Source organism: Simochromis diagramma, unplaced genomic scaffold (assembly GCF_900408965.1).
Source record: "Simochromis diagramma unplaced genomic scaffold, fSimDia1.1 OVJJ01000361.1, whole genome shotgun sequence".
NCBI classification, from domain to species: Eukaryota; Metazoa; Chordata; class Actinopteri; order Cichliformes; family Cichlidae; genus Simochromis; species Simochromis diagramma.
Genome location: NW_024386860.1, coordinates 4,993,631 through 5,016,156, shown reverse-complemented (window position 1 = coordinate 5,016,156; position 22,526 = coordinate 4,993,631). Strand labels below are relative to the sequence as shown.

General features: G+C 43.3%; 2 protein-coding genes across 8 annotated transcripts; both read right to left on the bottom strand.

The window, feature by feature from the left end:
- Positions 1 to 401: 401 nt before the first annotated feature.
- dbpb (D site albumin promoter binding protein b) lies at positions 402 to 10,588 on the bottom strand. 2 transcript variants are annotated; one of them, XM_040029944.1, is made up of 5 exons: positions 8,862 to 10,588; positions 8,413 to 8,705; positions 7,231 to 7,686; positions 3,780 to 4,039; positions 402 to 2,803 (listed from the first exon to the last, which is right to left on the bottom strand). In XM_040029944.1, exons 2-5 carry the CDS (start codon positions 8,600 to 8,602, stop codon positions 2,588 to 2,590), a joined length of 1,122 nt encoding a protein of 373 aa, XP_039885878.1. In that variant the 5' UTR covers positions 8,603 to 8,705; positions 8,862 to 10,588; the 3' UTR covers positions 402 to 2,587. The 2 variants fall into 2 exon arrangements, with proteins under 2 accessions (XP_039885878.1, XP_039885880.1); XM_040029946.1 differs by having other exon boundaries at positions 8,413 to 8,671.
- Positions 10,589 to 11,321: 733 nt separating this feature from the next.
- On the bottom strand, positions 11,322 to 21,891 carry si:dkeyp-69b9.6 (zinc finger protein 865). 6 transcript variants are annotated; one of them, XM_040029934.1, is made up of 4 exons: positions 21,421 to 21,891; positions 20,881 to 20,995; positions 20,513 to 20,591; positions 11,322 to 17,739 (listed from the first exon to the last, which is right to left on the bottom strand). In XM_040029934.1, exon 4 carries the CDS (start codon positions 17,289 to 17,291, stop codon positions 12,600 to 12,602), a length of 4,692 nt encoding a protein of 1,563 aa, XP_039885868.1. In that variant the 5' UTR covers positions 17,292 to 17,739; positions 20,513 to 20,591; positions 20,881 to 20,995; positions 21,421 to 21,891; the 3' UTR covers positions 11,322 to 12,599. The 6 variants fall into 6 exon arrangements, with proteins under 6 accessions (XP_039885868.1, XP_039885872.1, XP_039885873.1 ...); XM_040029938.1 differs by lacking the exon at positions 20,513 to 20,591 and having other exon boundaries at positions 11,322 to 14,974; positions 15,263 to 17,739; positions 21,421 to 21,890; XM_040029939.1 differs by lacking the exon at positions 20,513 to 20,591 and having other exon boundaries at positions 11,322 to 14,974; positions 17,075 to 17,739; positions 21,421 to 21,882.
- Positions 21,892 to 22,526: the final 635 nt, after the last annotated feature.

Here is a 22,526-nt window from a genome sequence, read left to right as displayed (position 1 = left end):
TAGGTCAGTGTGGCTTTTTTAATGCTTTATCTTACGCATAGCCCATCATATAAACTTTTTTTTTATCTTACCTTATATATTCTAACTCAGTTTCTTAAACGTAGTGTGCATTTAATTATAAAATGCATAAAACACTCTTTAAATGTATTTACAGGAACCAGAACTGCCTCAGTTGGGCAAGACTTGGTATTTGAACTGTTTTGCCAATTAAGGAATGTACACAATGTGAACAAACAGGGAGGATATCAAAACAACATGGTGCATTTCACCACGTATCACAGTCTGGTTATCAGCTTCAGTAAAAAAAAAACCCTGAATTTTTAACCTTTGTCGTCTTGCCTTCAAAACTGGGCTTTGATTCAATTCTGGATTAGTTGAAGCAACCACAAACAGCGCAGTGATTAATGAGAACAATCTTTTATTTGTGTTTTTTTTGGGGGGGGAGGAAATCTCATACTACATCCAAACAACCAGCACTGACTGGTGGGCTGGGCATCATCGACACTACTGATGCAGCAGGGCAGTTGATCAGTTAAGAGTCACTATAAGAGTTATCAACCACATCGGTGAAGATACAGGAGACTAAAATCCTGTTAGGAGAGCAAACAATCACTGAATGAGGTGATAAAGGCAGATAAACCAACAAGGAGCGTATCAGTAGTGTGCACAGTCCATGCACAGGTGAGAAAACGGTCATGATGAAAGGTCAAGTTGGTCTGAGTGAACATCATGTTCAAGTTACTGAGCCACGTTTGTGAAATCCCCGGTCAAAGAAAACAGAAGTCTCTGTAGAAGAAGTGGATAGATGTGGGTCCGAAGACAGGTGCAAATAGCCGAGGCTGGGGTTGTTTTGTTTTGTTTTGTTTTTCCATTTGAAAAGTCTTTCTGAGGAACACTGAAGATCAAAGATGTTTCAAGGTGCAACAGATCATCCAAAGAAAGAAAAAAAAACATTCAGTAATACAGAACAACAACAATAAGAGGGATAATCATAATAATCATAACAATAATAATAGTTGTAATGGTAACTACTCATCATGGTCATTGGAGGATTAAAATCACACTATTACTAGTCGTCCCTCCCCCAGGGAACATAACATAGTGTACCATGCCCCTGTGTAGGTGTTGTTGGGTACACAGAGAAGTTCATAGATACAGTAAAAAGGAAGGAGCAATAACAGGATTGAAAAAGCACTAAATAGCAACAAGTTTCGTGGATCGACATAGGATCAACATTTTGGCTTTTATTTCTCCCAGAAATCTGAGAAATTAACACATTCCACTCAATGGGGGTACTCAACCCATCTCCTGGAATACATCAAATACACAAAATAGTAGAGGCCTATCCAATATACACAACAATTCCCCTCCCTTCCCCCACCACACCCCTGTAATAATGCTAATTAAAGTGTGTTCAGTAAAGTAACAACGTGTGTTTTTACAGGGACGATTGATTACTACTGCAGAATATGTTACAACACTGAGATTGAACTGCTCTGTGCACCTTTCAGGTGCAAGAGAGTCACAAAGACAAAATGCATTGGGAAGAGTTTGCACATAACTGTCAAAGGACTGCCTGCAAGTGGGAGCAGACAGAAATAGAGACATCGGATATAGAAACAGGGGAGCAATTCAAAGAGAGGATGAAGAGGAGCAGAGTTACCCAGGGCATCACAACAGGCTTCCACAGGCTCGGGAAATATCTAACAACACCAGAGCAGATTGAAAGCACTTCCACTGGGATAATGAAAAAGTAAAAGAGCAATACACAGAAATATGGGCTAGAGGAAGATGTACCAGTCTCATAAAGTTAAAACCAAGGTAAAAAGAGCTAATATTGTTAGCAGGGGGAAGGGGGGTGACATTGTTCTAATAGAAAATAATATACGAGACTGGCCAAGAGGATAGAGCTGGGCTGTATACATAGTGTCTCTCATTCTGTCTCCCCCAAGCATCCCCAGTGACAGAAACATAAAAGGAAACAAATTAAGTGCTTGAGTAAAATCCACAAAATGTCGAACTACACGTCTTTAAGATAATTTTGCTCTCTATATTACAATTGTTACATGCCTTCTCAACCCTGCTGCTGCATCCTGGCTATAATTATAAACACAAAAAAACAAAAACAAAACCATCGATGGCTGACAACCTGTTAAGCATCTCCTGACTCAACTATGATAAAAAGATATTTACCGCAGCTTTCCCCCATCTCTGTGTCCCCATCATGTAGAAAATATACAAAATTATTCTGTAATTTGCTCTCCCTCTAATTTTTCTGAAGTATTATAAAAATATACAATTCTCCAATAACAAAACTCTTAAAAGTCACATCTTTCATCTGTTAAATTATTCTCTCTGTCCGCCACTTTTAAGAGCCGACACCTCAACGAAACAAGACACCTGAGCTTCAATGCACAAACCTTCTCCTCGTCTTATACATTCATCATCAACATCATCATCATCGTCATCATTATAATCATAATCAGCTTGACCCCCTTTATGTCCATCAGGTTACCCCAGAAATTCAGAGTCTTAGATTGAATCCAGCTTATATTTCTCCTCGTCCTAATTCTTCTCCGCGCTGCCATCACTGGTCAGCGAGACGGTTTTCGTATTTACTAAGTATGTTACGACACCGGCCCAGTTCCTTCCTCATCTCGGCCACTTCCTGTCGGAGGGCGGCGTTCTCTCGCTCCAGGTAGGCGGCGCGCACTGATATCTGGTTCTCCTTGAGACGGCGGGCGTCCCGGGAGCGCTTTGCCGCTTCATTGTTTTTGTGCCTCCTGGTCCAGTACTTCTCATCCTACAAAAGGACCGAAGAAAAAAAAACAGCACATATGGATTATTCAGCATCCACCAAGGCAATCCACTTATTTTTATTGGGGAATTTTACGATTATTAGGTATAAAATGTATAAAGAAAAGAATCAGTGAGTGTTCTGATTTGTTTCTTAAGAAGTGTGTAGTGTTTTTTCTAGCTTAACTTCTACAGCTATGTGGGTGTTTGGCAATGAAAAGACACTTCTTTGTCATTGTTGTTTATTTGCATACCACATCCTCAGAATTTGGTTACTGGTTACTGTCTGACAGCAAATAAAGTAAGCAAACAACCTGCATGTGCCACACACAGCTGCTAAAAACTGAATTGCTGTCTTTTTTCTGGCTGTAGAATATTTTATGGACTTCCATAAACTACAGAGTGAGGATTTGCACAGTTTATGATTCTTTATACTCAGTTACAAGTCATCAATCTTATAACTTATACTGGGCTTTTTGTTTACGTAATCTCTGTTTTTATTTTGCAGCTCCTGTGTTTGTTGCTTGTGCATTATCGGATGCCCTCATTGTGAAACTGTTCTGCCTTTTACACTGTTTTCATTAAACTGAAGCGCTAACAATGTAAAATATAAATGCAGACCCAGGCGTGTGCTCATTTCTGATAAAAATAAATATATCAGGTAAACAGCTTAGCTCTCGCCAGTATTTTCCTCAACTGATCATTTTCCATGATCATAGCTGGATAATTGCCCCATTAGTCATCGGATAAATGAATCTCAAACAATGTGGACAGTGTATTAACCATTTGAGCCTCTCAAGGCTTTATCTCTGGTAAATCTAGATGGCATTTTCACTATTTTATGACATTAAAATCATTCGATACAAATTTTAAAAATAACCGATTTAATTACTGTTTAGCTGCTTTCAAACTACTTCAGTCTCAGGGCATAAACTGCATGTAAGCCACTTGCATCAATGCTGTGAATACCTCAGCAGCCTCACCTTCATGTTATCGGGTACCAGGATCTTGCGTGCCTTCTTGATCATCGGCTGGGGCTTGAGCTCATCCTCGCTGAAGGAGTGCCTTCGCGGATCAAAGTTCTGCTCTTCCGACGTGTTGGACATAGCCATGTCTGAAGAATCCATGTCAAACATTCCAATCACATCTGGCCCATTCCCAGTGGGTGTGAGCAGAGGTGGACAGGAGGATGAAGAGGAAGAAGAGGGTGACTCACAGGAGTCATCCATTCTCCTTTGACTCCCTAGAATTAAAAAGAAGATAAACCTAAGTACACTAAACACTTTGACAGTTTTAGTGGAAGACGTTTTGACACTTTTTGACAGATCAGCCACAAAAATAAAAAAATATATGCAGCACTCCATGATAACCACCAGATGGCAGCAGAGAGCTACGTTGTTAATAAAAACAAACATTGCTTTGGCCTTAACCAAGAGTTGGCTGGTATTCAGTGAGCTTTCACTGGCAGATAAAAGATTTCATAGTCAAGGTAATGTTTAAAGTATACTACAATAGCAAATGCAATATAATTCAATCATGTAATCTACAAATATTTAGTGCACAGATTTGTGGATGTAACTAAGCAACAAGCTGTTTAAAGCAATACCTAAATTAATTAATTGAAAGCCAATGCTAGCTGTCTCGGTAAGATTTTAGCCATCTTGTGCCAAAAACATAGCTTCAATGCACCTTGGCACAGATTACCCACATCTCTAATACACTAATGGGGGAGTGGAAACTTTTTTTTCTTCAATATTTACCCTTATTTGTTTTGTCAGTAATGGAGGAAAGCATTTCATTATTTTTAAAAAAAAGTGTTCACTTTGTTGAGATCTGATCACTGATCTCTTAACCTCTATGGATGGAGGTACTATCTATCTTTTTTATCAGGGTGGAAAGACTTCATCATGAGATAAAGGTAACCTCTCAGAAAAGCTGTGCCATGTCAGAAATGGGTGCAGATTTCCTCTTCATTTCTTACCCATCTGTATAATTTATTATGCATCTGTCGATAATGGGAAACTAACATCAAATTAGTTCTTTGTATGTCCCACTGAGTGTGCTACTGATAAAATAAAAACATAACCGCAGTCTTGATGTGAATCCTCTGGTCCACAGGCTTTAAGAATATAAAACACACAATCACCACTACACAAAACCTCTTGGCCCAAAGTATAACCTTGACAAGTTTTATCACATGAACTGCTGAAAATGTACTTGTGGACCAAAGCTAACAATCAGAACAAATGCAGATAGAAAAATCTATAAGCGGAAATGTTATATAATGTGTTCTCCCTCCTCTCCAATCCAGTTTCTTTAAGTGGGGCCGGTATAGGGTGATGTGTCAGCCCACCCCCCTGTAGGGCCAATGCACCTTACTCAACTGGCTTTTCTTTCAAAGAGCACAAGCCTCCATTTAACTTCTATGTGAATCCAGACAGCTCAGTCATCATCCTTGTTGTGAATGTATAAGCCTGTCCACATGCAAGTGAGGCAATTTAACAGAGATGTCAACTTGACTCAAAGCTCCTCTATGTGTTAGCTGGATACCTAACAAGGTATCTACTTAAAACAGCACTGCAGCCTCCCAAATATGGACAAATATCAAACCCAGGGTGAATATAATGAATATTTAATGTAGTTTAATAAAAAAACAAGCCAGCAGGTTGTTGGTCTGTATGTGCTGCCAGCTGCTAACTATATTACCTGTGGATCTGTAGTATAACAGAACCTACAGCATGAGTAATGGCTATATAATAGACAGGTAATGTGAGGCCATATTTTGACACCAGGTGAACACTGTTCACTCACACTCCCTTGGCAATGCCTCCATACTATAATAAAACTATTTAAAGTGGTAGATGCACTGGGGCACAATCAGCAGTCAGATCTACATATTGCTGAAAGCTCTTGTGGATATGGTTAACCAAGTGTCGTGCTGCTTAAACCCAACAGCAGGAACTAGGTAGTGCCACCACCTGTTGTGGTGCTTTGTTGGAGTGAAAACCTAAAGACCCTGCAGTTTACTGCTACCTCTCACCTCTGACTTTCGGGCAGCTCTGGAACGCAGATTTGCCAAGGAGATTTGGTGCATTTTTCGTTCACATGTTTCCACCGTTAAATAACAGCAGGATTTCATTTTTGATTACATGGCCCGACATGTGCCCTCACACTTTCCTTTCCAGAACTTGTACAACAGCATTCCAAGAAAGCCCAAAACCGTTGCGAAGGTAAACAGGGGTCATTCTCCTTGGTTACCTAATAATTGTTCATCGTTAGGCCGTCCGATATTTTGTGAGTACATTTGTGATGTTGCAGTTTAGCATTAAAAGGAGGCAAATAGCATCTAGACGTAATTATAAGACTTTAAACAAAGGGACATTGATCAAAAATGCACAAGCCTTTATCATGCAGTATAAATGTCTTATCGGAGTTTATGAACGAGTGCTTTGTAATTGAAGGAGTGAATTAAAGGTCTTCAGTCAAGATCCCATAAAGTATAAAGCTCCCCTCTTGATATCAGTGCACTTATTGTCATTCATTGGTGATCATATGTTCGGTGTGAAGTCCAGCAGGCACAGGGAAACTCTTCCTGTTGTCCCCCCCCTTCTCCTCTGTGGACTCCTCCTACACGTCTGCTGGCCCTGCCTCTAGTTCTCTCACTCCAGTACTCCCAGCCTCTGCACGTGTAATGACGCGTGCACATGGCTGTGGCGTGTGAAGTGGGGAGAGATTTAAAGACACGCAACCGCAAACACTCCACACACACTGCTGTCTCTCTCTCTCTCTCTCTCTGTGTACTGTTTTGACCCTGCTGCACAATCATTATTGGCCGGGAGTGAATGCTGATTGTGTTGTACACTGCAGTGCACAGATCACATGCCAAACTACACCAAACTCTCTTGTCATAGCTATGAAGTTGATTCATCAAATAGCTCAGGACTCCTTATTTTGCTTTACCTATTTTTTTTTTCAAGTTCTTCACTGCTCTTCAGCTTTTTGTTTTTCTCCCAATCAGTTTTTACCTTGCAGCCATGCAGCCAAATGGTCATGGTTTCATGGTTAAGGTGCAAATTTTAAACTCTGTTTTCTTTTTAAAGCTTACTTTGTTTACATAACCATGTGATCTCACGGCCTCAGCTTGACCCCACAGGACAGCGAAATGTTTGATTGCCATGATAGTCACTGTGAAGCAAGAACAGTTGAAGTCCTGAATCATTAGCCCACACTCCACATAACCCTGTTTACATCACAACTATTGTTATTAAACCGAAAGGTCTGCTAGTCGACCAGCAGCAGGTGAAACTTTGTCAACTCTGAAAAGCTTGGAAACCATTTTCCACGACTGTTGCTGTGAGGTGATCTTGACAATCCCTAGATAATAACCAGTCTCTGCACTGGCCATAACAAACTAGTCGATATTAGTCAACTCACCATGCAGGCAGTCAGTTCCTCCTGGAAGATTCTGTGGCTGAGCCACCTCCAGACCGATGAGAGATGGAGAAGAAGAGGTAGAAGGTGGTGAGGATGAAGATCCAGGTGGGGATGAGGGTGGTAGGCACTGGGAGCTCTGGTTGGGCACAGCTGACTGCGGGCTCTGTGAGGGGATCTGGGCTGAACAGGAGCTGTTGTTGTTGTTGTTGTTGTGCATGCTGCCCATTCCATTTTCAGTTAGAAACTCCTCCAAGTCCATATACTGAAGCTGGAAGAGGCCCCCATCCGCAGGCACAGTGCGATCCCACAAAAGAGGCCCCAGGAACTGGTTGAAGTTTCCTCCTCCATTTCCACCTCCTCCACAGCCATTACTGCTATTACTGTTGACTATTCCACTTGCATTCCTCATTGGGCACACTCCTAAGGAGTCCTCATCGAGGTCCAGTCTGTCTTTGTCTGCCAGATGGGAATAAAAAGCAGACTTATTAGTGGAATATAAAAATGACGATGCTTACTTTTGGTGTCACTTTAACAGGTTTCAGTGGACAAGAAGGTGGCCTTGGGATAGTTCACGCTTCGGCTGCTTTATGCTAAAAATCAGCTCTTCGTATTTGCACAGAACTAAATGGCACGGCCAATTTATTCAAACGATGCACTTCTACAAAATCCCCTTCTCCGCCTATCTCTCATACAATCACACACAGAAACACAGATGGGCCCAGATGGTAGCTGAATTGCAGCATTAACCAACAGCCAAAACCGATTTGCTGTCATAACGTATACACAAACTCCAGAACAAATCTCACAATAGCCAGGGATACATTTGGCAGAGAAAACGCACCCAGAACGCATGCTTGCATGGGTTTAGATTTACAGCTAAACCAAAGCATGTTATCACCCAGTGTAATCTAGATCCTAATTTGAAGTTGCATCAGGGATTATAATTCAGCTCATCTGGCCATGGTCACTGAGAAGTCATCCTGAGCACATGTCCTGGGGCATGAAACCTTTGTGGCCTTTACATATGAAAAATTACTAATAGTGGTACATATTTTTATACAACAGTAATAGTGGATGGAAAAGATGTATCCATGCTTTTCCACTGCGTAGAGAAGAAGGCAGATTATGCTGGTAAAGCAACACTTTGACCTTTTATTAATTAAATTCACAGAAGGGTCTCACCTTTCGAGTCGGATGGGTTCTTTAAACGCTGGTCTCCTTTCATGGGGTGCTGCAGGAGGGATTTCAGACCTGCCATAGAGTTGAGGTGCCCCCCTGTCAGGGAGCCTCCAGGTTGAGTACAGCTTCCAAACTGTGGGCTTGCCCCAGCTGGGAGGTCTGGGGTCGGAAGCTGGGAGAGTTGCCTGGACATCCTGGACCAGACGGGTCGCAGAAACACACCTGGGGCACTTGAAAGGGTGAGGCGAGCTGACAGGAGTACCTACCAATGGGACAAGCAGGCTGGATGACTGTGGCTGTGAGCACAGGAGGGGTGGGGTGGTGGGCAAATACAGAAAGGTAGTTTTGAGACTTATCTATGCAGAATAGAGCATCTGTTATATTGTAATTACAGTCATGACATTGGCATGGCATTAAATCAGAAAGTTTAAATTACACACGCAAACTCTTACCTTTCACTTGTAGATATAAAGAGTTCTTTATTTCCCTGCAAAAATATTTTCCTCGAAGTACTCCATTGCCTTTGGATGTTGTAGATGAAGCTGTTATTCTCGGAGAACAGTGTGGGAGGGACAGTCAGACCATCTGATTAGGAATACTGTCCATAATAAAACTGCAAAGGCGTGAAAATTCCGCACACACACTTTGCACGCACAAGAAAAAAATATTACAGTAAAAACTTGAAGAGCGATATCCCGAGTTAGTGGTGCGGTAATTTAAAAAGAAATACTTATAATAATGAAAGAAGATCGCAGAGAGAGACTTCCTCCGTCAAAACAAAACTGTCGCGGAGAAAGAGGAGCATTAAAAAAAAAACAGCCAGCGACGCGAGCTGTACGTGGTCAGATGACAAGTTGTATTGCTGCTTCTCTGCTGTCGCGCTCTGCTGTCCCTCGGTGGGGAGGGGGTGGTTGGAGAGGCTGGAGGGGGTCGTTTCCTCTTTCTGTCTGTACTTTTTTTTTCCATCCGGTGGATCCAGTCACGGGCGCACGGGCTCGGATCTGTGTTTGGGCCGCGCGACGTCCTCCTCCTCCTCCTGTTTCTCTCTTTCTCTCAGCTGGAATGGACACGGGCAGTTCACGTGACGTCACACCCCGAGAGAGGGGCGGGGCCCGGCTTTAACCGATCTCTCAATTTTCGCCTAAATTATTTATGAGGACACACCTACCCCTCGTGCCACACCTCGAGGGGAGCAGCAGGTTGTGTTGTTTTTCCCGACAGGTACAACCACAATTATTTTGTAAAAAAAAAAAAAAAAATCAAACAAGAAGCAGGAAATATGTAAATTAGTCTCAGCGTCACCATGGTGATGGGAAAGAAACCATGAGAAACAGCTAACTGTGCTGTAAGCTGGGGGTTAATGGCGCTTAGGCTCGCGCTCTCCGTTGGAGCATAATTTGGCTTTCTCTAATATTCAGGCACTGCTGCATGACTTTTCCAGCTTCCTTGTAATCCACGGAAAACGTGAGTGCGCCGTTTTTTCAGGCGAGAGGAACGCTTCTGCACGTTGCCTGCCGGCGTACAATAGCAGCTCAGGCTCACGTGTATGAGGCACGCGGAGACGAGGCCCGTCTGCTCACAGCTCGGGCACTGATAGGCCCGCGGAGAGCTGCTGCTCCGCCCTTGCGCCGGAGCCGATTGGGCAGAAATAGGTCGGACAAGCCCGCCCGCTCGGATTCCCTCCCGGTGCATGCTACTGCCGCGTGAGACCGAGCAGCTCGAAATACAAAAAAAGCGCGAGGGTTGTCTTGTCTACTGTACAAGTTGAAAAGCACATGCAAAACAATGCGTGCAGCAGGAATTCACCCCCTTTGATTTTTTTCCTCCAGAGTTAGACATGCAGAAGTTGACGTAAATAGATTACAGACAGACCAGCATACAAAAGACGCATTGAGTAATTGCATTTGAACAATATGCCCTGAAAATAAATAAGTGAATGCAACTGGAGGCAGGAGCACTGGAGGAGGAGGAGGCAGCCCTGTGTTCAGCCCTGTCCCGAGAGTCCCTTTTTTTTAATGATTATTTTTCCGAATTAACCTATCAGAGTCCAGTTTTGTCCAGCTGTGTTCTCCCAAGATTATAACCACGTGTCACCCCCACATAAAAAATATCAGAGTGGATGAATCATCATTTTTTGTGTCTGCAAGCAAGCCAGATGATCAGCATGAATTAAAACTCACAACACTTAAGAGTTCTTAAATTAAAATAAAATAAAAAAAATATATATATATATATATATATATATATATATATATATATATATATATATATATATATATATATATATATATATATCTGCAGACAATTTATGCAAAATTAAATGCACAGAATGCACAGAAATCTGCTTATAAACCACATTCATTTCCAGAGGGGAAAAGGTGCTTTTAAATTAACTATGGGTTACTGAATCTGGTCGCTACAGCAATCTTTTTTGTTTCATTAATCTGGAGCAGACAGCCACACAGCACCAGCGTCTCCAGTCCACCCCCTATCGCTGTAAAATCCATGTGACTGCCACACTCATCCCCACCAGGCCAGGAGCACACCATAAATGAGTTGCTTACTGCCATCTTGTGGAGCCAGAAGTGAGTTTTGTTTTTGTTTTTTTCTCCCCACAACAGTCATATGTGCAAGCTTTGATCAGTAAAAATCATTCTTCATCCTGGAGGAACTTGGCTGATAACATTAGTAAGTCTAAGCACTTCAATGAGCTTTATTAGTGTACCTACATGCTGATAACCACTTAATCCAAAGCTTCATGTAAACGTCATCCTTGACTTTCACATCAAGTCATAAATGCACTTTACATGCCCTTTCAGAAACAACTCGCGCATGTTCGATAACTAGCAGTTTTTACCATTTCCTGGATATTGCAGTGAGTAACTCTGAATCAGAAATGAAAGGAAAACAAATAATTACACTTAAGGTTTATTCATTGCTGAAATATAATCAACTACTGACTTCTCAGTAAATAATGTGATAGAAATCTACTAAAACTATTATTTTTCTTTAGAAGAAAAAAAACAAAACAAGGCTTGACAGGGGTATGAACATTTCATATGTGTGAATAAAGTGACAAGATGTATTTTGAACTTATTTTTCTTTAAAAGAAAAAAAAACAAGGCTTAACAGTAAGAATATGATTGCAGCTCAGCAAAAAGTAAAAAGGTAGAAGGGGTAAGTATAAGATTGGCATGAAGACTGATTGGGTTACACACATAAATACATGGAATATTACATTTGTTTCTATCATGATAGGTCCTTGTTTTAACACACCGTGAAGTACTGTAGAAATAATCACTGCTAAAAAGAGCATACAAATAACATGAGATAAACATGTGTTACAGTCCACTTGTTTAACCTGTTTTCAATCTCTTGGTATAAAAGCTAGGAAGATCTCAAATAAATGAAGTAAAGTGAACATCATAAGCAAGGCTTCTTGTAAGTTTTTCGTCATTTTGGCAGGAGAGGGGTCCTTGTAATGCTAATTACCAGCAACGTTGACATTTTATCTATGTGTGATTAAATCACTAGGGAATATAGAGCAACTTTCAAATCAGGTTTACACTACAAACTTCTGGGGATATACTGAATAAACCATCACATACTGTAGGAGTGATTTCACAACCTCAGCAAAAAACTTGACCAGAGAACAAACATGCACTGACAAACTATCAACAAAGGTCTTTGTCCCCGTGTCCCTACTCCTAATAAATGCACTTTACATTTTTAAAAAATCCTCAGAGCCTCTAATTGAACAACAACAAGACAAAATACACAGCAGAGACGTTTATCATACAGCAAGAGGTGTAGCAGGGCTTCTAGTTATGGGTAAGAGATACATTAGCAGGTCATTTCACCTAAACTTCTCTAGTAACTGCACAGTGTCAGCCAAGCATAGTGTCAATGCACTTAAGGGGTTAATTAATGATCCTATGGAAACAGTCACGTCTTTGAAAACACCTTCCAACATAATCTGGAAGAATTTCTGGAGATATTTTATAGGACACTCTACAGTAGTTGTTAACACACTCATTCTAATAGTCAGCAGAGTAGATGCAACAGAGACACGAGGCAAATTTTCCTTAAGGCAGCAGATGCCTTTTCAAGTCCCTTTTTTTTTCTCTCACTTCCTATTTTAGAACTGAAACATCCCTCTTGTATGCCACTCTCTTCAGAAACCAGGAAGCTCAGTATCTGTATGGTCCCTGTAGGAATGGCATCTCCTCATGACCCTCACGGGTCTGTCTTTCTCCCGGTCTTTTTGAAAGCTTCAGCCTCTTAGCATCTCCCCTCTGCAGTCCTTTAGCCCTGCGGCGGCAGGACACTTTGTGCCTGTGAAGAAGGGTAGCGTTCCAAAAGCGAGCTGAGCAGCGTCGGCAGGAGAAAGTCCCTCTGGCACGGTGGGAAGCCCGATGAATGAAGACTGCCAAAGGCCTGTGAGACTGCTTCCCACACACACTGCACCTAAGTCGCTCCTGAGTGCTCAAGGCTTTTTGTGGGTGTTTAACTGCCATGTGGACAAGCAGCCCCGCTTTACGGGAAAACACAGAATTGGGGCATATTGGACAGCCAAAACGTTTCACAGGAACTTTGAGAGATGACAGGATCTGCACTTTCATTCCACCAGTGTTGACAAGCTTATATCCACCACCACCTGATCCTCCTCCTCGCCTAATTGTCAAACGAAGAGAGCCTTGTTTTTTATTCAACTGCCCTCTTATTGTACAACTGATCTTTCTCTTTCGTTTGATTCCATCAAATCTGACTAAATCTTGAGATTCCCATTTATTTCCCTTCCAATCTCTCCTGTTGGACTTTTTTTTTTTCTTCTTGTGTCGTCTCATGTCATCGTGTGACGACTGGACGTTGCAGTCGAGGGTTTGGTGGGGCTGGGTGCCTGACTGATGATGGGGATGATGGTGGGAGTGATGATGATGGTGATGCAGATGATGATGTTCAGTGGAGGGCAGTTCCGTGAGGGGCTGGAACGGGGCCGTGGTGTGAAGAGTTCGGCTACGGGATCCAGCTGGATATATGTGCTCTCCTTTAACTCCGGCTGGAGAATGCGGGTGTTGCGGGGGCATGACTGTAGAGTTGGGAGGAAGTGGCTGAGAGTAAGCTGGGGCCGCAGAGGCAGAAGACTGGGTAGCTGCAGCATCATAAAAGAGGGGAGAATAACCAACTGGTGGCTGTGGGGGTGCTTGTTGGTGGCTATGAGTGACAACACTTAGACTTTGCCCTCCGTGGCCTTCGTTGGAAGGTGCCATCTGAAGCAGTGCATTCGTGGCAGCCTCACTCTCAGAGGTTGACTGATTAACATCACTCCCACCTCGGTTGTCTCCAGACCCACTGTTGCCTTCTTGTGGGTTAGACTGTTCAGGGCGGGTCATGCCATGCTGAGACTGCTTGTGTCGAGTGAGGCTGTTAGAGTAAGCAAACGCCTTCCCACACACCTCACAGCAGAAGAGCTTTTCACCCCCACCTTCATGGACCGTCTGGTGATGGGCAGTCAAGTGAAAGTGGTGACGGAACGACTTCCAGCATATAGCGCAGGTGTAGAGTCGAGGTGGCGGCGGGGGCTGTGGTTGGGGTGGGGGAGGAGGCTGCGGCTGGGGGTTGGTGTCTTGAGGCTTGACGTCTTGGGAGTAGGGATAATAGGAGGAGGTGCTTGGTGCTTGGTTCTGGCTCCGGTCTTGGGCCACGCTACATTGAGGATTTGGGTTAAAGCTGTTAAGGTTCTCTGGAGCCGGTGTGGTGGGCACCTCTTCCATCTCCCCTTTCTGGTGGAGTTTACTGTGCCTCCTGAGGCTCTGGGAGTAACCAAACTCTTTCCCACAGATGCTGCATTTGTAATTCTTTGCCCCGGAGTGGACTGTTTGATGCTTGCTGAGGTGGAAAGCTTCTCTGAAATACTTCCCACAAACAGTGCAGTGATGGGGCTTCTCTCCTGTGTGGATGCGATCGTGCCTGCGCAGGGTCTCGCGGCGTGCAAATCCCTTACCACAGACACTACAGAGGTGAGTGCGTGGGAGCCCACTGGGGCCCATTCTGGGGGTGTACTGCCTACGTTTGGGGGGCTGTCCGCCAGCTGCAGGATCTTTCTTAGCTCTTGGTTTGCGGGGACGTTTTGGTTTGGCAGTAGGATTCTGCGGGTTGCTGCTCATAGCCTCTTGACTCCCACCACCTCTGAAATTCTTATCCATACCAGATGTGGATGAAGGTGAGCCCAGAGGTCCTAAACCAAGACCACCTAGCAGACCTCCTATGATGTCTCCCCTGTCATCCCCTCTATTTCCACTGTTACTAGCTGCTGTTATAGCAGAGATTGCATTATTCACAGAGCTAGTGACATCATCTTCTGAGTCATCCAGTAGAGAAGAGAGGGGCAGGTGGGGCTGTTGCTGCGGATGGTGGTGCTGGTTGTGGGTCTGTGAATGTGGATGCAGTGTTGGCGCCAGGGGTGCCTTTCTCAGAGCTGGGCCCGCCATCCCACTTCCACATGGGGAGGCACCAGAGTAGCATGGAGATGGATTACCTTGAGAACGGTGGTCATCATGGTAGCCTGTGTAACGATTCCGAGAGTAGTCAGTGGGGTATTTACCATCTGCTCTGTCCCTGTCATTTGAATTCCCTCCCCTTCCAGAATGAAACAGACCATCACATCCTAAACCTGATTTTGGTTCTCCTTCCCTCACAATGATTACACCATCCTCTTCCTCAGTTTTCCCATAAATAACCCCTCTATTGCTTTGATAAGTTCCCCCTCCTCCATTACCTCCTCCACCCCCTCCCTCGACTCTGTCCTCACCATCAGTTCCTGTCTTGCTGCCCCGTTGTTTGGGTCCCCTACCTGGCTTGCCGCAGGTGCCTGAGGCAGCATGGTTGAGTAGAGAGGTGCTCTCACGGAAGGCACGACCACAGGCGGGACATCGGAATGGCTTTTCCTCATGTATCTTCTCATGCCGTGTCAGTGACTCTCTACGATTAAAAGCCCGAGAGCAGGTGGAGCAGCCATATGGGCGGGCTGACGAGTGTATAACACCATGTTGCAGGAGATGCCCTTTTTTCTTAAAGCCTTTGCCACAATCAGGGCAATGAAATATTTTGTCTGGGCTAGAACAAGAATTGGAAGAGGGTTGGGGAGGTTCTTGGGTCGAATGGGGAAGGCTTGGATCAGACTGTGTTTTTATGTGAACAGGGTTTGGGCCAGTAGTGGCAGTATTGCTAGTACCTGCTGCGGTTGGCTCATGCATGCGCATATGCCTGCGAAGGCTTGAAAGTTGAGGGAAGCTTTTGCCACACTCTCCACAGCTATAAACTGGCTCTGTGTCAGACTCTGTGGTGTTGGGTTGCATTGAGCTCTGGTTATCAGATTTAGAAAGGTGAGAATCATTAGTAACCAGTACTGAGGCAGCAGTGGAAGACGGAGCAGAGGAGGAGGAAGAAGAAACTACTGATGAGGATGAAGATGATGAGGCAAGCAGGGATGACGGTTCTCCACCCATGTTTGACATACCCACCCCGCTCCCAATTAAAGCTGGCGGCTGACCATGATTTAGCCCCCCGTTACTACTAGTGCTGGGATTACCACTGTGGCTACTGTGCCCATGGTTGCTACTGCTACTACTGTTGTCAGATTTTCTCTGTGGCAAATAGCCGGCCATAGCTTTCTTCCTCCTACTGCTACTGCTGCTGCTATTACTACTTCCACCTCCGCTGCTTTCCCCTTTACCGTCATCCTTAGACAAGGATAAATGAAGCGGCAAAGGTAGGGGCAAACCTGCTTCCTGCTGCATCAGAGAAGCTATCTGATTTGACGATAGTACAGGAATGCCCTGGAAGTCAAAGCCGCCCAGCGATGAGGGCTGAGAGCCTGGGTGGAGAGGGTGATGAGGATGAGAATGAGAGTGAGGATGAGAAAGGGTGTGCGGTGGAAGCTGCTGCTGCTGGGGTGGTTGCTGTGGAGTCTGCTGTGGCTGGGGAGTAGAGTGGCCATGAGTGTGAGAAGAGTGCAAAGCAGGAGGCGGAGCAAGGCTAGTACTAGGCTCCCCGCCTGTCTGACTTAAGCCAATGCCTAAATGGTTATGAGTTCCCTGTTGAACAAGAAACTGTTCTAAACTAGCATTAGCAGGCACCCCAGAAAGAAAATACTGATTAGCGGCTAACATGCAACTAAACTGTTGATGAAGGCTCCGTGCATCAGACTGGGCCCCAACCAACTGGTGTCCCAATGAGCTGACTGCACTGCTGCTAGAAGGGTTATTAGAGGTTGCCACAGAGGTTGAAGGGGAAGGAGAAGAAGAGGAGGGGCCAGGTGATGCCTGGGGGACAGAGAGGCCGGGATGCAGAGGAGGGGGGGGTGGAGGTGCTGATGTTACTAATCCTCCTAATCCCCCAGCGCTCCCACTACTGCTACTTCCCCCAGCAAAGTGCTCAAAGCGGCCTACACCTGGGTGTAACTGCTCCTGTGCTAGTGCTGCCTCAGACGGGTGGAAAGAGCGCAGGAACTGTGGATAGCCTGAAGAATGGCTTGAGCTGCTGCTGCTCATCTTGCTTGACTTTGAACGAGAGCTCTGAGATGAGGAAGGCTGTTGTTGTAAAGGTGGGGGAGGAGGGGCACTCATCTTGGCAAAAATGGAGGCAGAATCAGAAAAGGCGTTACCTCTAGACCCCTGCAGGGGGCCCAAGCCAAGTCCAGACAGAAGAGCTCCAGGGGACTCAGCCTGCTGCTGCTGCTGCTGCTGGAGTTGATGCTGGTGAAGCTGCACTTGCTGCTGATGCTGTAGTTGCCGATCTAAACCAAGGCCTTTGAATTGGTGGGCCTGGTGCCCACTTAACATCTCTATAATGTCCAGATTGTATTTTCCAAATTGGAACATTTCCCACTCACTGGCACATGGGGATGCAGGTGCCAAACCTCCAGCACTAGGGGCGGCGAAAATGATCCCACCACTGACTGGTGAAAGACAAACTTAACCCTAAGGGTGAAACTAACCTACGACTTCTTTTTCAAGAAATACTTAAATGATAGCTTAAAACTAAAAGTTCGTCTCTCCAGATTGTTTAGGTCTGGTGCTGCTACTCTCTGTTGATCATCCACTGCCCACGCACTACTTCCAAACTGAGAGGGGTAGCCGAGACGACAATCTGATGATCAGACGGTAAAACGTGTCTTTTGGCAGGTAGATAAGATCCACCTAATTTTAAAACTTGCTTAGAATAGTTTTTATTGAGAAGCAGTTCAAATGACGACTTCTTGTTTCCTTTACTGCGCTCCTTCACCTAAGCAAGATTCCTCATCGGTGTTCAGCCAAGAAGTTCCTACAGCTGAAAACACAAAATCAAACAGGAGTGAAAGTCATAGCATTACTACACAGTCTATAAATGTATTTAAAATTCACTTATGCCCCTTCTATAACAGTCCTTTAATTTATTGAGGTGAATTTGTACATGCTTAAATCTCAGCCTCAAATTAAACTGCAGCAACACACAGACTATAGTGAGGATGACACAACCCACCAACCTGACTTTAAGTAGCCTTTACTTTTAATAAATATGGCATTTATACCTAAAGTGAATACTTCTTATAAATGGAAACATTTAGTTGAGATGTGACCAATACACAACTACTGCTGTTAGACTGGAAAAGTGAAGGTTTCCACTGGTATTAGGAAAAGAATCAATTAACAAATCAAGCTTAGCATTTCACAGCTACTGAGCAAACTATTAAATACATTCAACATTTTACAATTTGTAATGACTTACCGGTATGTAGTTCTTGTGGACTGCAGCACAACTAGAATTGCTGCATAAAGGCCAATTCCTTTATTATTAGACTCATAATTGCTACGGAAGACAAAGTTATTTTTTAAGCATTTTTAGTGTCTATGCTTACAGGTGCACGGTATGAAACTAGGCAGATTTTTATCTAACCCTTTAACCCTAACATGCTGCAGCAGTTTGTGAAGAATCTCATGTGTTTTACATTATGAATACAGCATGTGCGTCTCTCTAATAACAACAGTTACTCAGGAAGATGTAGAGAGAGAGACGTGTGGCAGTGTTCCACGAAAAACCACATCACACAGCAGATTTCTTGGTTCTGGTTAAGAGCAGGTGTGTCTGTGTGTAAAAACTGGTTGTTTTGACTTCTTAAAGCCTTACATGACACGGATTATATGTTATTTTTACTGATTACTTGAGTAAAGTGACTTCTCTCCACCAGTGGTGAAACAATACAGACATTTTGCATTACTTTTAACCTACACTACTTAGACACTAGCCACTTCTTGCTATATTTTACCATGTGTTCTGTAAGAATTCACAACTTCAGTAACAGTTTTCACATTGCAATCTCTTTTACATAGTGCAAGAAAACATGAGAAGGCGTTTATTGTAAACGTACAGTCAAATGTAAAACTGAGTACACAACATGATTCAGTAGCTTGTGGTGCCACCTTTATCATCAGTATGCACTCATCAGTCTCTCACATTATTGTGGAGAAATTTCAGCACAATCTTTATTACAATATGGCTTCGGTTTATTTAAGGTTTGTGGGCATTCATTTAAGCACAGCTCTCTTGAAGTTGTGCCACAGCATTTCAATCATGTTGAGCTCTGGACTTTGGGCAATTGCAACTAGGGCTGCCACGATTAGTCGACTAGTCACGATTATGTTGGCTATCAAAATCGTTGACGCGTCGTTTGAAGCTTTGTAAGATCCCAAAAGACGCAGGAATAAGTAGTAGGATTTAAGAGTGTAATAACGGACTGAAACAGAAGATGGCAGCACTGCATGTACAAGGATGCCAGCTGCCGTTAAACCCCGAATAAGAAGAAGCAGTGTCCGGTAACGTAGCTGTGTCCAAATTCAGGAACCGCATCCTCCTGTGCCCACATTTGTAGGCCAATTACGTTACAGCGACACGACGAAGACTGTACAAATTCGAAGACTCCAATAAATGCAGCCGACAAATGCGCCCTTCATTTCCCCAGATTTGAAGGATGGGTCGGGTGTATACTTCGTGGCCCAACCTATCCCAGAATTCATAGCGTGGCCCTGCTCAGTTTCCATCAATGGCGACAGCTAGTTAGTTTTAATATTACTCTTATTATTCTTTCTGGGTCACAAAATAAATGTTTAATAGTCGACTAATCGCAAAAACAATCGGTGACTAGTCGACTATCAAAATAATCGTTTGTGGCAGCCCTAATTGCAACGTCTTGATTCCTTCCTTTTTAAGCTGGTGTGCTTCGGATCATCGTCGTGCTGCAAGACCCAATTTCAGCCAAGGACAGGTGGCCTCACGTGTGACTCTAGAACACTTTGGTATACAGAGGAGAAGTTCATCAACTCAATGGCTGCAAGGTCTCCAAGTTTTGTACTTGAAAAACAAACCCAAATTTTCAACCCTCCACCACTGTGCGTGACAGCTGGTATGAGGTGTCTGTGCTGATACTCTGTGTTTGTTTTCCACCAGGCAATGTGTAAACACACACCTGAATGCTCCAGACCAGAAAACTACCAAAATGTCTGCTTTTACAGCTTCTTACCCTCTTAATTCCTATGGATACAGTAAGGGTGTACTTAGTTTTTCACAGGACTAGTACGACTCATTAAATCGCTCTTGTTCTCATGGCTGCATTTCAGAAGGTTTCAGGGTTTTCAGTAGAACTCAATCCTCGTGATAAGAAAAACTTCAAAGATGCAAGTTGAAGATACAAATTAATTGAATGAGGTTATTCACTCTTAAGAATCCCTTTTAAAGATAAGTTTCTGTATAACTTGAATCATTAGACACATGAGAGCCTGTTAGCCAATTATCAAGACTTCACTTTCCAACATTAAACTATTCCATCATTTAAATGCAAATAAAACTGCCTTGCAAAAAAATAAAATTTTCATTCAAATTTGGAAATAAGTCAAGCACGTTTTAGCCCCAAAATGTACAAAACCAACAATGCTGACTTAGATATTTTAATGTTATTGTGTCAATTATCACACAATTCAAATGTTAGTTTTAATCTTAAAGGTCCATGAGCAGGTTATAATATACATAAGGAATGTTTTTAAAAAGATTAATAGTAATGATCAATTACCTGTGCAGGTATGAAGGGTGTAATTACACAGCAATAGTAGGTGTATAGTACCTTAATACAGATCAACAGGGTGGCTGATCTGCAGATACATACATATATTTCTTATTAGCACTTTTATTTTTACTTCTTTACGCTTTATGTGATTTTCTTGTGCCTCGGGTAGCAATAAACTTAAACCAATCTAACCTCCACTACCAACAAGCATGGGCACAATCTGCATGGCTTATTAAAATAAGTAGGCATAAATGGACGTTGCAATAAAAAAATAGTATGAAGTTGTTCCAATTTATTCGAATACTTGGATGGCTTAACATGAACTGTCTACGGCAGATTCACTCACTTTGCTCACCTCTTAAAAAAAATCTTACCGTTTCCTCTAATTGATGCGATGAAGCTAGAGGGGAGTGAGCTCCCCGGGCAGATGAGGAAGATAATCTATCGCACATTTGACTGCCTCTCATTTTATAATGCACCTCGGCAATCCTGTAAAGAAGGGCAGAAAATGCTCAAATTAACACAGTGTCGCTGTACAGTGTAAACATTAGCAGTCCGTTACAGGCGCCAGTTATAACGGATGCACTTGAGGTGGCATCCTGAAATAGTATTGGCTAACATTTGGAGGAAAGTGCGGGGAAGAAGAAAAAAAAACACACACAGAGAGAGAAAACATTGGAAGCGCTTGCATGCAAAACTTCACGGTTCTCCTTAGCATCGTATTTTACACTGGCTCGGCGTGTTTAGCTGTTTGCTGCCACACACACGCAGTCTACAAAACCACATAACCGACCGGCCGCTAATGTTAGCCGTCATTTTAAACCACAAAAATACAGGCACGCCGACTGCCGTTAACACTGTGATGCTAGCGTTAGCATATACATCTGCGTAACCTATAATCGGCAAATGTTTACCTACGCATCCAGTTGCAGGGCACAGTTGCAGACGGATGAGGCCTGTCACGCCTTCTTCTAACCGCCTAGCTAGCTATCGTCCGCTTCCATTTCTGCGTGCTGTTTTCCAGTCGTTAGCCAGAGCCATTTTCACTGATGCTGAGCTGGGTGAACACTTGCACCGTTCCCCCCAAGAAATCGACGCCGACGGGTACCGCAGCCGCCTCCTCGCCATTTGATTACGACATGTTGCGCTGTCAGTGAGCTTTTGCTTGATGTTTCGGCGGCCGAGAAAAATTAGGATGCTCGGTGATAATATTTTTGGGTAAAAGTGAGTGACGTGTGCTCCCTTAACATTGGTCCTTTCCGGCCCTTGTAATATTTCCGGGTAGCAGCAGCGGGGCTCACAGACGGCGGTTTAGGGCTCACAGCGGATTCAGCACCTTTGGTTGCATGCTGGGCTAAAAGATGAGCATTTTCACATTGCCTGCTACATCAGGGTACAGACCCTGTGTCATTGTATTACAAGTTATCAGTATCCGTGAAGCACTTTACCCCCCGCACAGGCTCCAATATGCATGCCTTGGAGGCCTAGAAATAGTTATTATGTTATGCTACACAGGGCATTGAAAATATATAAAATTAAGTGAAATTAAAAAAAATATTTTCCCACTGGTGATTTAAGCTGCTATGATTTTGTGGTTAAGCACAGGCCAGCTGAACAGAAGACTACATATCAGGAGAATAAAGCCTGTGTGATCCCTAATAGCTAAGAATTCCGATGATCACCAGAGTTATTAAATGTATTAGTTTTTATTCCATTTAGATTTTTTAATGGATTTTTGTGTTTCAGTTTAAATTTTTATTAGCTTTAGTGTTAGTTTGGTTATCGTTATTGTTATAATTATTAGGTATTAGAATACAAACACAACACATCAGCACAACACATCATACCATAGTCTCAGTAACAGTGTATGTCGATGCGTATTTGGTTTGCAAATAATAAACTCAAGAACATTTTCTGCTTATTTATATTTAATTGCAGTATTGTGTCAGTTAGGCTTTTTAAAAAAGTCTAATTCTGAATTTAGGTAAATAAAATGTCAGGTCACAGTGATGCAGTGCCT